We start from the raw sequence: 15,931 nt of genomic DNA, 5'->3' as shown, positions 1-15,931 counted from the left end.
TCTTCGCTTCCTTGTACTCTGGGAACAAATAGTCCCTCCCTGCTCAACACCATATCTGGATATCATTTGGATAGGAACATTTGCTCTTCCTAATGTTTCTATAAATTTCACAGACAGAGAATGAAAAAAAAAAAACCACAAACAAAAACAAACCCAAAACCAAACTCCAAACTAACAAAGAAACTGAACAAATAAGACCAAAAAAAAAAAAAGACCACCACCAAAAATAAAACAAGAACAAGAACAACGCCCTCTGTGATCCTCATGAGTTCCTTCTTTTCCACCATGTTGTTGCTAGTTCAGTTATCAAATGATACCATTTACAGTATGTGCTCCAATCCCAGCAGTCAGCAGCTTGTGAATCACATTTTGAATTTACTTATCAATGTGGTTTTGCTTTGTGTCTTCCTTGAAAGGTTTGGCGGAAAAAAGTAATCATCTGGTTTCATCTTTCCATCTTTCTTGGAACAAGCTGAAAACGAACAGCCTACAGTCATCATCGTGCTAACCCTGCTCCTACTTGGAAATCAGAGTTTTGAGAATTTTACAGTTGAAACCTTTATTCCGTGTCCATCATTTCCTGGAAACTAGGAAGGACAGTTTTTTGTGTTATTTGAGCTCAGATTCAGTTACCTGCCCGAGTCTAAACATCCAGAAAATTAGTAGGCGTGGGTTTTGTAATGACTAAGACCCTGTTCTGAGCAGTCTTTCTTCTTCTGAAATCCTGGAGGGACTTCCACACTCAGCTGATGATTTTTCCAAAGCCGTGTTTTCTAATGGGGGAAAGCAGCACTCTCTCACAGAATATGGGTTGAAATCAAAGTTCAGAGGTGGAGTCTTGGTATTCTATTTAGTGCACATCACAGTGCCCACTTAGCTGGATTCCAGCCTGGGGATCTGGTGAGTATCTTTGACTTTTTGATCATTTCTCACAACCTAATTGCTTGCAGAAGTCCTATGTTCAAGCAGAGCCAAGGTCAGGAGTAAATGATTAGTGAGTGTCCTTTTGTCATTGGAGTCTGTTAGATGAGTGGGAGCTCCAGCTTGTCATCCATGGTCACTGAGCTCCTCCCACCAAGATTGTGTGTGTCTGATGTGTATGAAGACTGTCTCAGCAGATAGGACCATCATCAGAATTTTAAACATTCAAAGGTCTATAGGTATGATAAGTATTCATTTCATTCATAATAGGGGGAACTAGAAAGATCAAGTCATAAAACTTGTTCTCTTGCTCTTTGAGCCGAATGAAGGCATTTCTCTGCCCTGTTCACTTTGGTACATGCCACCTTCTTTCCCCAAATATCATTGTCATTGTCTTTTTCCTCTTCCTCCTCTTCTACTCCTCCTTTTTCTTCTTCACGTATGTCTTTGAACCTGTCCTTTCATTAATTAAAGCCCTTATGCATCTCATACCTGGTGCTAATCTCTGACATGGAGAAGGAGAGAAGTATTTGGGAAGACTCAAGTATATGTCCTCTTACAGTGTTCTTAGAGTAGATCTGTTGTATGAGGAGATTTCAGTATTCATAAATACATCCAAAATGAGAATAGAGGACAAATCTGCAACATGTGCATTAATTTTCTTTTTTATCTGGTGGTATCATGGCTTCATCTTTTATGTAGTCCACATAACTTTTCTATAATTCAGATAGTTCTCTAGTTCTTTTTGAATTTTTGCTTTGAGATGAATATTAACCAAGTTACCGAAACTGGACTTGAACTTGTTCTGTAGCTCAGGCAGGTATACAATTATCCTGATTCTGCCTCCTGTGTAGCTGGGATTATAGACCTTTGTCACCAAATCAGGCCATTGTGGTTTAGGTCTCTGAATGATACAGACTATATACTTTACCCTTCCCATGTTCTGTGTGTCTGGTCATGAGAGTAAGAAGATGCATAGATGATGTGAATGGATCCCCCAGTCTTATAGGGAAACATACCCCAAAAGAGCAGAGGATCCAGGGTAAAATATTTTAGGAAATATTTTTGCCAAGAAGAGAATTGTTTTCCCTTCATTATTATACGAAGAACAAAAAAGGTTGGGGTATCCACACATGGACTATCATCACTGGAGGAGAATCCCGATAGGGCTGCATAGGTACAGTCGCAATGGTGTTCACTTCCAAGGAAGATGTCATGACTGGTGTACCTTCCCTTACAAATGAGCATATAATCCCTTGTTGGGTGACGATGGAAACAGAAATCTGCTAAATGCCTGTCTTGGGATGAAGAAGGTGTTCTGGGACTTTGGGATTTTCAGTGATGACAAATGGTATCCTATACCCTCGTTTGCCAATCTGATCTAAGTCAGGAGACATTTGTCCTTAAAGACCTATGTAATGACACTGAATTCAACTGAAACTATCTAGAAAGCCAATTCTCAACATAGCCAAAATGCCATCAGTGTATACTCACCAGCCCCTGGATGTTACAGGTCATAGGATCCTGATCTGTTTGGTCTTCTTTATATCAACAGCACTCCCCCTTGATCAGTGTGGTTATGGCAATATTTCATAGGAAAAGCTGCTGTGATAACAGATGATGTCGCTTCCCTAGAAAAGAAACAGGCTGTGGTTTTTTGCCAGCTGTCCCCCCTGGCAGAAGATGGCGCATGCTGCTCTGACCTTCAAGGTAGTTACTCCATCCATCCAGCTTTCAAGTTGTTGGTTTGACTTATCAGCCAGGCTCTGACAGGGGAAGGAAAGTGGAAAGAGGTAAGGAATATTCAGGAAATAAAAACAGAGGAATCTATACACAGAGGAGATTCTATTTAAATTCTAGTTTAACTTGAATTTAACAGTGGAATTTAGAACACATAGAAGAATAAATTTATTTTGGCTTACAGTCCCAGAGGGTTAGGTAGGGTAGGGGTCGGGGGCAGTGACAGCAAGTATTAGTCATGGTAGGTAGAGCAAAAATCAGAGATCTCACATCCTCAACTGCAACTTCAAAACAGATAGAGTAGAAAAATGAATGTAGGTAAGGGTCTTTACTTTAAAGGCCTGACTCCAGTAACATTTCCTCCACCAGGGCTTCCTAAACCTGCTTAAACAGTGCTGCCAACTGAGATTACAGTTTAAAAGCCTATGGGTAACTGCTCACATTTAATCTCCCATAATGCTATTCCATTTTTGTGCTTTGTAGAGTACTAACATTTTACCAGGAATGTAGTAAATTTCATCATTTACCTGGAGCTTCATTTTCTGTTCGGTAGACAGATATGAGGACAATCCTACATGGTGCCTTTCCATAGTGAATGTTTTAACAAAGGTAGTTGTAAAAAAACTAATGTTACAGACATATATTTCTCACAACTTTGGAGAATGGGTGTCTGAAACCAAGATATCTGAATGGCTGGACTTTCAGGACTCTAAACTGATAGATTTAAAAGTTCTCTGTTCTGTCACTCTGTAGAAGAAATGAGTGGTTCATTCTTTGGGCTCTTTCTAGAAGTAAAAGTATCTCGTTCACAAGGGTGTACCCTTTGCAGCCTTGCTACAGAACTTGGAAGTTAAGGTTCACAATCTCTGCCTTGTGTTAGGTCAGCCACCTTCCCATTCTTAATAAGCCAATTAAAAGGAGAAAGAATAAAGAAAAGTATTCAATGTGTCCACACCAGAAAAAAGAATAATGATAAGCAAAGAGACCTTCAGTCTATCTTGAAGTCCTGAAGTGAGATGGACATTTAAGTAGGGGGTGAGAACTATGTTCCTATGCACTTTATCTAACAATCCTTTGAGGTGTGGTCCTATGCACCATGGGTCCATCATTATCTGGGTTTCAGTCTTACCTTCTTAAATGGTCTGAGAAGTTGTAAGAACTCGATGTGCTATCTTTTAGGGAGACAGATTCTCCAGGCTGACTGGAGCTCTTTCCTTCTCCCAGCATGCTATTATCAAGAAACTTCCCAGTTCTTCTGGCCCATTGTTCCAATAGTTGTATAGCCAGATTGAGAGCCACAACTGCCTCTTTAGGATATCATCATTTCTGCCGGGCCATTTACAACCTTATCATTTCCCACAGCTATCTTCAAGTAATATCACTTGAAGTTTATATTTGACCCAATGAATTTGGTATAAATATGAGCCTTCAATTCCCAATAAGAAAATAAGGAGGCAGTAGCTTCTAATTTTGTAGCATACTTATAAGAATTTTTCTTGGAGATTAGAAAAGGCACATTTAAAGTTCTTTGGAAGCTGTTAAGATTGCTTTATAGCTTTATAGATGTATGCTATTACAAATAAGTAATCACTGCCTTGCATAAATATTAACATTATTAATCTTAACTTATTACATGCTTTTACCCTCTGAAATATATATGGTAAGCATAGGCATGTACCTATTTTATGCACATGATGGCCCTGGGCAATGGATGCAGATTAGTTTTGCTGTTTATTTGAATTAACATTAAAATTTTTTATTGATTATGAAATAGAAAACAGAACACACTGAAGCTCCAACATAATGTGTTCCATTCATGTGCTTGATAAAGAAGTATGATTAGAATGTAATATTTGCCTAAATTTCTCAACAGAACATTCCTCAGATCACAAAGACTATGGCAGCATTTGTGTGTGTGGGGGAATAGAGGGTGGGCTCTGTAAACACTAGGGAGTCTTCGTAGACAGGGCACCTTCTCTACTTCATAAACCATATTTCTTGTTTCCTGGATGGAGGTGAATGGATTCATGTGATCAGGTGAGAGATTGTGAAGGTACTAACTTCCAGAAAGGTATACTGCTTACAGCAAGAGTGACTTTACCAGAGTCATGTGGCTTATAAGGCACTGATCAAGGCTCTTTGGTGAGATAGTTTACTCCAGTGATGGGCTATCACCCCTTTGTGATCTTAAGTTTTAGAATTAAGTGTTCTCAACACCAGAAAGACACCTGATGGTATTGTAGTTTCAGCATGTTTCTGGAGTTCGTGGCTTCCTATTGATTTCCTGTTTTGCAGAGAGCAGCAGCCTGCATTCAGCCTGTGTCCATGAGAGTGTTGTGCACAGTCGTATCTTCCAGATCTTATACAGAAATGAAGAAGTGTCCATAAATGATGCCATGCTTTTCCGGGTTCATTTGCTCTTAGATGGTGAGAGGGTAAGTCTTGATCTGCCAGCCACAAGAGATTGTCTTTCTTGATTAAACCTTTCCCTCTCATGCTGGATTCCACAAGAGTGAAGGAGAGGCTACAGATTGATTCTGAAATATGGTAAGAATTTATGGTTCAGATATTCACCTACTTCTGATGTATTTGTTTTCTTCTTCTCATTCACATGCCCACTCACTCCATAAAGCCTCAGTTGCATGAAGTCACTTCTCTCTTGTTCCTATGTACCTCTGCTCAAGCATGGTGCCCAGGAATTCCTCAAAAGATGTCTTTGATTACCTGCTCTTTTCAAGCTCTGGGTTAGGTCATTGGATAAAAAACAGAAGTAGAAGAAGGCGACAAGCCCTCCTGTCTTCAAGGACTGATAGCTCAGTTAGCAGGCAAATTAGAAGTATTATGTCTTGTTTAGCAAGACTGCCCATTGCTGGTTGAAAAATCAAGGGCCCCATATATACAGAAAGAACTTGGGGATGCTCAAGTTCTGGGGCTGGCAATCACTCACAGAGGAGTTTCCTTTCAGAAATAAGTAGGATAGTCCATCAGACAAAGAGAAAGGACAGACCAGAGAGGAGGAAAGAAGCCCCAAGCTTGGTACATTGTTCTTTTTGATAGGAGCTTGACTAAAATGTTCCCCTTTAGGCCTCTAGAATTTATTGTTCTTATTCCCTGGGTTAACAACTTGGATCTTTGTGGCCACATCCCGGCTGATTATTCTACAATGAAAGAATTTATGCTAGAAAGGACAGTACTTTAAGTAAACTAAGAACACTCTGGCTAACATTGCCTTCCCTGCCCCTGCTATGTAGCAGACACCTAACCTGAAAACTGTGCCTGTATTCCAACCCTTGTCTTCCTGGACACATCTTTTATGATCTATGTAATGAGGTCAGGCCTGGCTTACCTCATTGACAGCAAAAACTGCTGCAAATTAACTCACATAGCTCTCCAGAGAAGGATTTCTGAATACTCACAATGTCTGTACTATATGCTGGAGAGAAAGTAGCAAAAAGGAGCGTATGCCTGGTGCTTTGATGCTGGTCTTTACCTATGAGATTCACCCATGCATTATCTAAGCATCATTCCATCTCAGTTGCATCATAGTCGGCTCCTATCCTTAACAGTTTAAAACCCTGCAGCTTCAACCTTGTGAGTTATAGCAGACTGACACTGAATAGAGAGCATGTTTCTCAGGATATAATGTTTTCTTCTGCATGCAAGCTTGCTTTTCTCTATAAACTAATATTTACTGTCTTAAGAATAATCTATATGGTATCAAGAAGTGTTTCAGCCAATCACTATCGCTCGAGCAGTAGTGACTCAAGTGAACAGGACAAGTCTGAAATACTGCATTGGAGATGAAATATGAACATATTAGTTCCTTTCAAATATGTATCTATTGATTTATGGAAACTAAAGGGTTGCCATAAAGTATAGCCAGTGGCCAGAAAATGTACTGTCAGCTGCATTCAGCAATATGCTGGACAATACTCATTTGAATAATGGGTATTTATCCAATGAGCACACTGTAGAAAATAAGATCCAGTCTCTCTAGTGAGGTCATGGATGAGAACCAAAACGAAGTATGGAATATAAAGAGAATTAACTAGAAGCCAAAGAATCTGATGGGACATTTTACAGGGTCTGTGAAAGCCCTAGAGTATTTTAATCATATATGTTGTAATGATGTACAAGCTTTAGGGAAAATTACAAAATAAGAAGACAGAGGATTGGTAGAATGAGCCAGAGAAAAGAACAGACTCAGAAACAGAGACAAAGCCATTGTCAGGGTAAATCTACCAGAAAAATATGCATAGCATCTCCATTGTCTAATGATAGTTCACATGTGGAGAACTATGAGAACTATATTCTCAGCAGTCAAGTCAATGAAGATGTATAGATTAAACAAGAAGATACTTAACCCTATGAAGAAGGAGAGGGAACGATTATAACAAAAAGGGATTATGAACAAAATTATATGCAGAGTTCTTATATGGGTTGTAACCCTTTAGAGGTTAAATGACCCATTCACAGGCCAAAGACCATCAGAAAACACAGGTAATTACATTATGATTCATGGCAGTAGCAAAATTACAATTTTAAAGTAGTAACAAAAACAATTATAGTGTTGGAGGTCACCACAGTACGAAGAACTGTGTGTTAAAGGCTCACAGGATTACAAAGGTTCAGCACCACTGTTTCATAGGTATAGGAAATCTCTATAGGAAGATTCCTTTGTACACTCATAGGACAGAAGCTAGGTAATGCTTTGCAAAATGCTAGTTCCCAAGCTCATTGTCAATCTAGTGAGTGCTTCAGAGACTAGGAGGGTACGGCTAAGTTGATTTGGAGCAAGAAAGCTTTGGTGGTCTTCCCACAGAAAACACTTGAAAGCTTTAGGACCTGGAACAACAGTACACTGGAAAATAATAGATGAGTCAATGGCAAATTAGGGTGACAGGGACTGGGTTTCAAAAATTTTATCAACTGGCACAGGAAAGCCACAGATGTGAACATCAAAAAGAAAGGTCAGGATATGCTGTGGGCAACCATAGTCATCTCACTGAATGTAGCCTATTTACCTTGTTATAGAGGCAACAACCTTGGAGATTTAATCCAAAGGAAAGGGATGAGATTGACCAAGGTACAAGTATTATAAATGAGACCAAGGGCATGAAGGCAGTGTCTTCTGTTGGCTCTATCGATGAGTCTCAAGACAAAGATATCAACATCTGAGAAATGGAGGAAGCCAAAAGCTGATCCACATGACAGGCAAAGGTAGCCTAGAGAGCTGAGTTCAGTTATACCTGGGAGATGGAGCACTCCATGTATATAACAGTCAGCAGAAATGGACTGTTAGGGTGTGTCATACTCCCGAAGATACCAGTGATAGCCCGAGGTAGTTGAGGGAAGTCAAGCTCCTTTTAGACAGTGATACAAACTATAAGGGCTGTCCAAAAGATCTTATCACCAAGAGCGTCTCATATTTGTTAGAGGAATTCCATTGGGATTTTTTTCTGAATGTAATTTTTCATTGAGTCACTGCAATGTAATGAGGAGCTTTCTCACCTGCATGTGATAGATGAGCATTCAGAGACTTAGAGCTGTGACTTGTCTCCATCACACCACTAGAGATGTGACAATGCCATGGTTTAAGTTTCCAAAGAGCATTCCTGACCACCATGAAGATGCATTGGGAGAACCTATCCTCTGAATTTCAAGCTCAGTAGTAAAGTAGAAATAACAACAACCATAACAAATTGTATTATTTGAAACTGACCAATCCTTTTTGTATACTAAATAACTTTCTTATTTAGTTCACTGAGTATAATTCTGTAGAGTAAGTGGAATTATTTCACTCCCATGTTATGAAAGAAAAGAACCAACAGAGATTCAATAAATAGATTCAGGATTTGTTCGCGTGCATTCTGACTTTAGAAGCTGCCCCCTCAGCTTGCAGGCTACAGTGGATCTTGGGGTGGGGGGAATAAGTCACTGTGATAAACATACATATGTAGGTATCTTGCCTTTGTAATATATGGGCTTCTATAAACATGTATGTGTAGTTATCTTGCATGTAAGGCTTATGGGGAAACAAATGAAAGTCATAATCAGGCTCGGTCTAGTCTCAGGCCTCACAGAATTGCAGCCTGTAAAATCTAGTATTCACAGGAAGTTCTCAATACTCAGTGCTTGCTCAGAAGGCGTTTAGGGGATTTACTTTTCTCATCTTATATCCAGGGAACCTGTGGTGAGAGCTTGAGTCCCTTTGGTTGTGTATGAAGCAGGATTTGTGGTTATGCAAAATAAACAAGTTATTTATAGCCCCTGGATTCGGTAAAATGTTAGTTTTTAAATAATTTTTTAAAATAACAATTTTTTAAACCACAAAGGCCTAAAGATAAATTCTACTTGTATGTATCTGCTTGAATTATGCGTATCCAACAAGACATTTACAAAGAAACCTTTGGATGGGTGATGTCTGTTCCTATGGGATGAGGGTATTCTTGTAAAGAAAGAAAAATCAAAATATGCAAATGTAGGAGAACAGTTTTATTCTTCAAAGATGAATACACATAGTCTCTGTAGCAGGACACTATTCCTGGAAGTTGGAGTGTACAATGAATAAGAACTAATGTATTCCTTAATGATGAGGAGATTAGGGGAGACATATGGCAAGAAAATAGTCAGGGTGCTTTGCCTCAAGTAGAGAAGCACCATAGTGTGTAAACCCATGGTATTTGAAGGATTTGCCTGATCCAAACAGAGCTAACAAATGTCAGCCCTACCTTGCCAGATCCAAAGATTTTTTTTCCTCCTGTGAATGTGAATTACCTGAATTTTCAACATTTGCAACTTGTTCAAAACATTTTTTAAAATACCTTGGGGACTAAACAAAATGTGCCTGGCTCACGGATTTAGCTCTCGGGTTTCCAATTTATGAGCTGAAAACAAGCTATTGTACTCAGAAGTGCTGAATGTGAAGACAGAAAGGAAGTAACTCACTGTGAGTTGCAGAGGCAGGCTTCAGCCAGGCAGAAGGAAGACAGGAACCTAAGCCCTATGGCACGAGGCAGCACCAATACCAAGGAAATCCACAGAGTACAGATCATGAAGACTGGTGTATAGCATATAAAAGACCTGAGAACAGTATTTGGGGGTCACATATGGGAAGAATTATCTCTTCTCCCCTTTTTAATGTAAAAATAAACACATGGATAAAACTAAAATTGAGGGAAAGAGTTCATAAAGTTGAAGGAGCTTGAGTCACCTTGGAAATTACTTAAACAGACTGAATGGCAGCTTCCTCCCCACAACATGTGGATGGTGCTCCCAGCCATGAGTGGGGAAATTTGAGTGTACGTGGTAATGTCATGCATTACTGCACAAGTCTCGTTCTGCTGACAGGTTACTCCATCATTCTTCCCCTAGCAGAAGCTATTTAGTCTCTTACTCAAGCCTGGAATCCATGTCAAATCCATACAAAAATGAGACTTAAAATGCTTGCGAGAAAGACTATGTTAATTCCCCTTTTTCAGTTTCAGTGATAAAAATAAGCTGACAAAAACAAGGATTTATCCAGCTCACAGTTCAAGCATAGCCCACCACAGCAGGGAAATTAAGGTCACAGGAACTTGAAGCAGCTGGGTACTTTGTACCCACAAACAGGAATCAGGGAGCAATCAGTACATGCAAATGCTCAGCCTGCCTCTCTCTTTTATGTAGTTCAGGATACTTGTCCAGGGAAAGTACCATCTCACACTCGTGACGGGTCTTTCCAATTCAATTTATCTAACCAGGACGATCTTTCATTTACACACCAGAGGTTAAATAAACCCTTGTAAATATCCCTAGAGGCTTACTTCTTAGGTGAGTCTGTATTTCAACCAGACAATGAAGATTGAGTCTTATAAGGACGCTTGTTTAATAATTGTTGAAAATATACTTTTACCAGGGTGTCTGTATAAATCTACTCCTTCCATTTTCCATCTAATATTCCTAAGTTCCCTGCTTATCCAGAATTCCACATGGTACACAGAAAGAGTCTCACTACACATCTGTGGCACTTTATACCACGATTCTGTTTTTCTGCTTAACGAAACAGTCAGTTAAACGTCCCAACCAGATTACTAGTTGACTGCTGAACTGCTTGGTCTTTCTCTTTCAGGTAGAAGATGCACTGAGCGAGGTTGAGTTTCAGCTCAAGGTGGACCTGCACTATACGGACAGTGAGCAGCAGTGAGTGTCATGAACATCCTTGGCCTGTGTTCTTTCTCCCACCACTAACTCACACATGGGGCTTCCTCAAAGACAGAACCCTCATAGTTTCTCTACGATAACCAGTTTCTGGTAATCTGTGTTGTCCCCGTCTTCCCGCTTCAAGTAAACTGATCAAGAAAAGCCCTCACAGGTGTGCCTGACAGCTTGGGTATTAGCTGGTTCTTGATGCTGTCAAGTCGACAGCCAAGATTAGCCATTCCACCTTGTCTGCGAGAGCCTGGAAGATCTCACCCACTTGGAGCCATGTTGTTCAGGTTCTGCACATGGAAAACTGCCAACTTCTTGCCTTATTAATAGGTGTCTTCTACTAGAAGCACACTTTTTTTCCTATGTGGGAACATTTAGAGCAATGTCTCTGCAAGTCTAGACGATCAAAATCCCTTTCAAATCATTTTTACTGTGGTACCATGTGTTCACACTGAACATCTGTTATTGTTCTTCCACTCTCTGAGAACCAAAAATCTATTTATGTAAAACTTGCAGAGAAAATAAGCAGGGGCAGTTCTCCTCCTTTTTATAACTGCATTGTTCAAGTTTGTTCTGTGACTTCTGCTGTCTACCCTGAGCTGACCTCTACCCTCTACCCTGGGATGCACTATTTGCTTCTTAGTCTTCTTTTATTCTTTTAGGAATTAAATAAACAATATTTCCCCAACATATTAAAACATATGACACAAAAACCTTTAAGCTCTTCTCTCAATTTTAGACTTTTTTTTTAAAACTAGGCCTTCTTTATCTAGATGTTCTCAACATACACACACATACACACACAGAGATAGAGAGAGAGAGAGAGAGAGACAGAGAGAGACAGAGACAGAGACAGAGACAGAGACAGAGACAGAGAGAGCTGTTTCTTTCTTGACAAGAACGCTTAAGATGGGATTTCCCTGGGATGGTGGAAGTCCATCCATCTACCCCTCAGTATCAAAGACCCAGTTTCTTCTTCTCATACCCCTACCTTGATCTGAGGTCTCTGTCTTCATCCCTCCAGTGACCACCCAGTCTGAGGCCCCTATAACTCTTGACTTCATAAACTCTATTTCTCCATATGTCTAGTTGCCTACAGAACCACACTGTCGATCCTAAACATCCCAGAAATTATTGCCTGACAAGATCTAATAATTTTAATGACATTTCACAGTGGATGCATTTGATGAGTTTTCCTTGCCAGCAGAAGAGCAGGTAATTGAGAGAAAGATACAGGGAACTCATTGTGCAAAGCACTCTTTAACTAGGACATGGGCAAATTCCTACATTTTTCCAAATTTCAATAACTTATGAGCTAGAAATCAGGCTTTGAATCATTATTAAGTCAAGTAGATTGTTTAGTTTTTCTTTTCTCCTCTTAGCAGCTTATAGAAAACAAACAAACAAACACACAAAAAGAAAACAAACAAAAATAGGGAGCCTGTTGTTTAATCAGCGGTAGACCAGCTGGTGACCGCCCTCTGAGGTATTACTATGACAATGATGTCCCTAGACTTTGGCCATAGTAACAGTGGTGCTGGCATCTAATACGAAGAAACTAGAGATGCTGCCAAATAGTACAATACACAGGACAGCTCTGTTTTCCACCAAAGAACTCAGTTCCCAAAGTCAGAAATACTGAAGTGGAGTCACATGCTTTGGACCACTACCCTATCTGTGTTTTCTGACTTGAAAGGGTCCATTAGTCCCGGTTTGCTCAGGGTCACCATTCATCAGTATCTGCTTACACAGGGCCAGGACACTCATCCCCACATAACCCTCCCAGCCCCTGCACAACTCAGCAGAGAGGAAATTCATTAATACGTAAAGGGATGGTAGTGTGTTCTCTCAGTTGGCTTTAAATTTATTCATTATGACTATGCAGAATAATTCTCTTCTGCCTGTAAGACATTAACTTTTGCTGTTGTTTAATTATTTTGTTTGTTTGGGTCCTTTATAAGAACTTTCGACATTCTCCTGTCTCCAATATCCAAGTTCATCTGCATTTTCTCTACATTGAGGTACCCTAGAAAGTGTGCTTCTTCCACATAAGTGGGTGCTGTCCATTGCACAGCACAGAACAATAATTACTTTTCTCTTTAACTCTTCCTTATGAAGGAGGCTTCTGTTATGCTCAACTTCTTCTTCTCACTGCTGGAAGCTGATGACTAAATGGGCTTAAAGCAATGCTATGCAGTAACTCAGCAAAAAAGAGAGTCAGAAAGTCTTGGTCTGGCATGGCAGTTTTTCTTGTGACTGTGAACAAGTTAAGCAAATCCCATTAGCTTCACATATTCTTTTATGGGTAGGATAGGATAAGCAACCACGTTATATGAGTGTCAATACAGAATATCCAGTCAAGACTCAGATCATTGTCATCCACATAAATGTGAGCCTGAAGCCAACAGTTACTGACACCCATGGCTGGATTCTCTCCTTCTCTTTATCAGGTTTATTTCTGGTCAAAACAAAATGTGTGGGTTGCATGAAGTTACATTTGGCACTCAAAGTTAAGTAGCTGGTGCTCCTTTGCACACAAGCAGTGAGGATCACAAGGAAGGGTGGTCTCTTGGTTGGCAGTGAGAACCTTCTCCCTCTACCTCCCCCCTCTTTGTTCTCTATATGCCCATCACCTCTGGAGGAAGAAGAGATCTTCTCTGTAACAATCCTAGAAGATGCTCATAGTGGCATACCCCAATCAAGTTCTGGCTTAATGCAACTTGCAGAGTCACAGAGGCCATCTTTTTAGCATCTGCTTAGTAACTCTTCCCTTTTTGTAACAAAAGGTACGTCTGGGTTTGTCTGTCTTTGACCTGTCTCTTAGGATCAGATATGCACTGAATACTAAGTGGTAGACCAAAGGTAACTGGCCGCTTCAGAACGCTGGTCAGACTATTTCAGCAGTATGTTCTGGGAGCCATTTAGCCTTTGACCACTCAGTCTAGTCATTAGTTATTTCTATAAGCACAGGCTTAAGTACTGTCTCTATTGTTCCTTGTACCAGTGAAATGCTAGTGCTGTAAACATGCGCTCGTTAGTTGAAGATCCTGCCCCTGGGGTTAGAAATCCTACAGCGAGTACAACCTCATAAAATCCATGCATCGTTTTAAGAACAATGGTCATCCTATGAGCGAGAAAAGATGGGAAGAGTCCGAGAGAGTTGTGCCTTTGAGAGGAGTCTGGGCAAGAGCTGGTCATCACCCCATCTCTGAGGCGCAGGTTTAGTGGTGCTCACAAAGGAGCTGAAGCCCAGAGCTGCTATGAGATCTTCTTCATCCTGCATTTATCAATCAAGGGACAAATTCTTTTAACAAGAGAGAAATATTGCAGGACTGAGTAAGACATCGAGGCTGAGGCTGCAAAGTGAAGTTGCTTAAATGACAACAGGGCCAACCAAACCATGCTCATGTGAGCTCATTCACTTTTCTTTCAGGCTGAGAGATGTGACTGGGACTCCGATGATCAGCAGTCGCACACTTGGCCTGCACTTCCATCCCCGGAGGGGTCTGCACCACCAGGTCCCTGTCATGTTCGACTACTTCCACCTGTCCGTGATCTCAGTGGCCATCCATGCTGCGCTGGTGGCTCTGCAGCAGCCCCTGATCAGGTACAGCGTTAGAGGTAGCCCTACCCACTCATAACACACATCACTGAGAGACAGTGTGCTGAAGCACACTGGAGAAGCTTGTCTCTGGTTGCTGGCTTGGGCTTGGGTCTCACTGTGCCCCACAAAAGAGGTGAGAGAAGGTTGAAGAGAACTTTGGGATCCCAGAGGACATTAGGGGATTCCAGGGATGGGTGACTTATAAACTGTAACCCACACCTTGGGGACTTGGCTTCTTCCCCTGGTCTCATGTTTACCTAGCTGTGACTTGAGAAGCTCCTGGTGTATCTGAGCTACCTAATCTCTGTCTGTAAAATTGGGAACACCGATATGTATATAAAGTTGCTTTGTTTTTTCAATTCATTTGATTTCTTTTAGGATCTTCCAGGTTCCTAGCTCTTTCTTATTTAATATTCAATTTAAGCTTAAATTATTTATATTTTGACATCTTCAAATGTGTATATTTTATATTCTGATTATTCTTACTCCCTCCTTTTTCTCTCTATTCCCACACCTGCCAATCTCCTTTCTCCCCAACAAGGATTTTTTTACCACATTCACATCTTTCATTATTTTGTGACGCACTGAGTTTAACGAGGGCCATTCGTGACAGGACTAGTACATTACAGAGGCCCACATCTATTCTTTCCTCTAGTTCCTTTTCTCTCAAATGCACATTTGCTTGGAATATATTTTGCCTTTGCCCTTTGTTGACTCACTCTAAAGCATCCCTAAGGTGCAGAGGAGAACTTAGGTTTTCTTCACTGTACAAGTGAAGGGGCAGAGATCATAAGAGCTACTGTAGCGGGCTAAGCAGGGCTATTCAACAATGTCCCAGATTGGTTGGATATATTCATTTATATAATTTTAAAACACTGAGAACACATATGAATATATATATATGTACATATATATATGTGTATATATATGTGTGTATATATATACATACATATATATATATATATGAGTAGAATTTGGGGTAAATTCTTTTAGCACGAAGAGGGGATTTGTCCAGTTCTCTGTTCCAGACACTCCTGACAGTTTTCCAGTATGTGAGAAACGTAGGGTCCTCGATGATTTCAATGTCCATGTCAAAAACGCTCTGATCTCTGTTAGGATCTGTAAGTAGAAAATGAGTTCTCTGCTCTTGGACATGATATATGACTGTACCCTTGATCCCGGTTTACTCATCTGCTTAAGACTGCTCTCTGCTCTCAGAGTCAGTTCAGAATCTCAGTGAGACTGATTGACATGATGCGGATCGAGTAACGAGGATGAAAAGGTTCACCCGAAGACAGAGTGTATGTGGCTGAAGGGCAAGGTAAAGTGATTCTGGAAAGGCAAACCTGGATTTCAGGGAGGAGAGTTGGGGGAAATGCTAGCAGTGGGAAGTCTGAGTGGAAGTTAAATCAGAGCAAAGAGGAAAAGAAAGGGGGATTCAGGAGCAGACAGCCAGTGAACAGCAGTTGTGAGCAT

The 15,931-nt window shown here is 40.5% G+C and overlaps 1 protein-coding gene across 6 annotated transcripts in view; it reads left to right on the top strand.

Annotated features, from left to right (window-relative positions):
- Positions 1–15,931, top strand: part of Fam135b (family with sequence similarity 135, member B) — a 268,886-nt gene that overhangs the window by 169,660 nt on the left and 83,295 nt on the right. For 5 of the 6 annotated variants that reach the window (XR_005487230.2, XM_008765601.4, NM_001427631.1 and 2 more), the window contains 3 exons: positions 4,957–5,096; positions 10,772–10,842; positions 14,285–14,458. Coding sequence is in view for 5 of the 6 variants with exons in the window: in XM_008765601.4 (XP_008763823.1) it covers positions 4,957–5,096; positions 10,772–10,842; positions 14,285–14,458 (385 nt within the window). In the remaining variant the exon portion in view is untranslated. Of the gene's footprint in view, positions 1–416; positions 2,632–4,956; positions 5,097–10,771; positions 10,843–14,284; positions 14,459–15,931 lie in introns of all 6 variants that reach the window. The other variant, XM_039080217.2, reaches the window with a different exon arrangement.

The sequence above is a fragment of the Rattus norvegicus genome, chromosome 7 (assembly GCF_036323735.1).
Source record: "Rattus norvegicus strain BN/NHsdMcwi chromosome 7, GRCr8, whole genome shotgun sequence".
Classification (NCBI taxonomy): Eukaryota; Metazoa; Chordata; class Mammalia; order Rodentia; family Muridae; genus Rattus; species Rattus norvegicus.
Note: the sequence above shows the minus strand (reverse complement) of the source record. Positions and strands in the feature narration are given on the sequence as shown.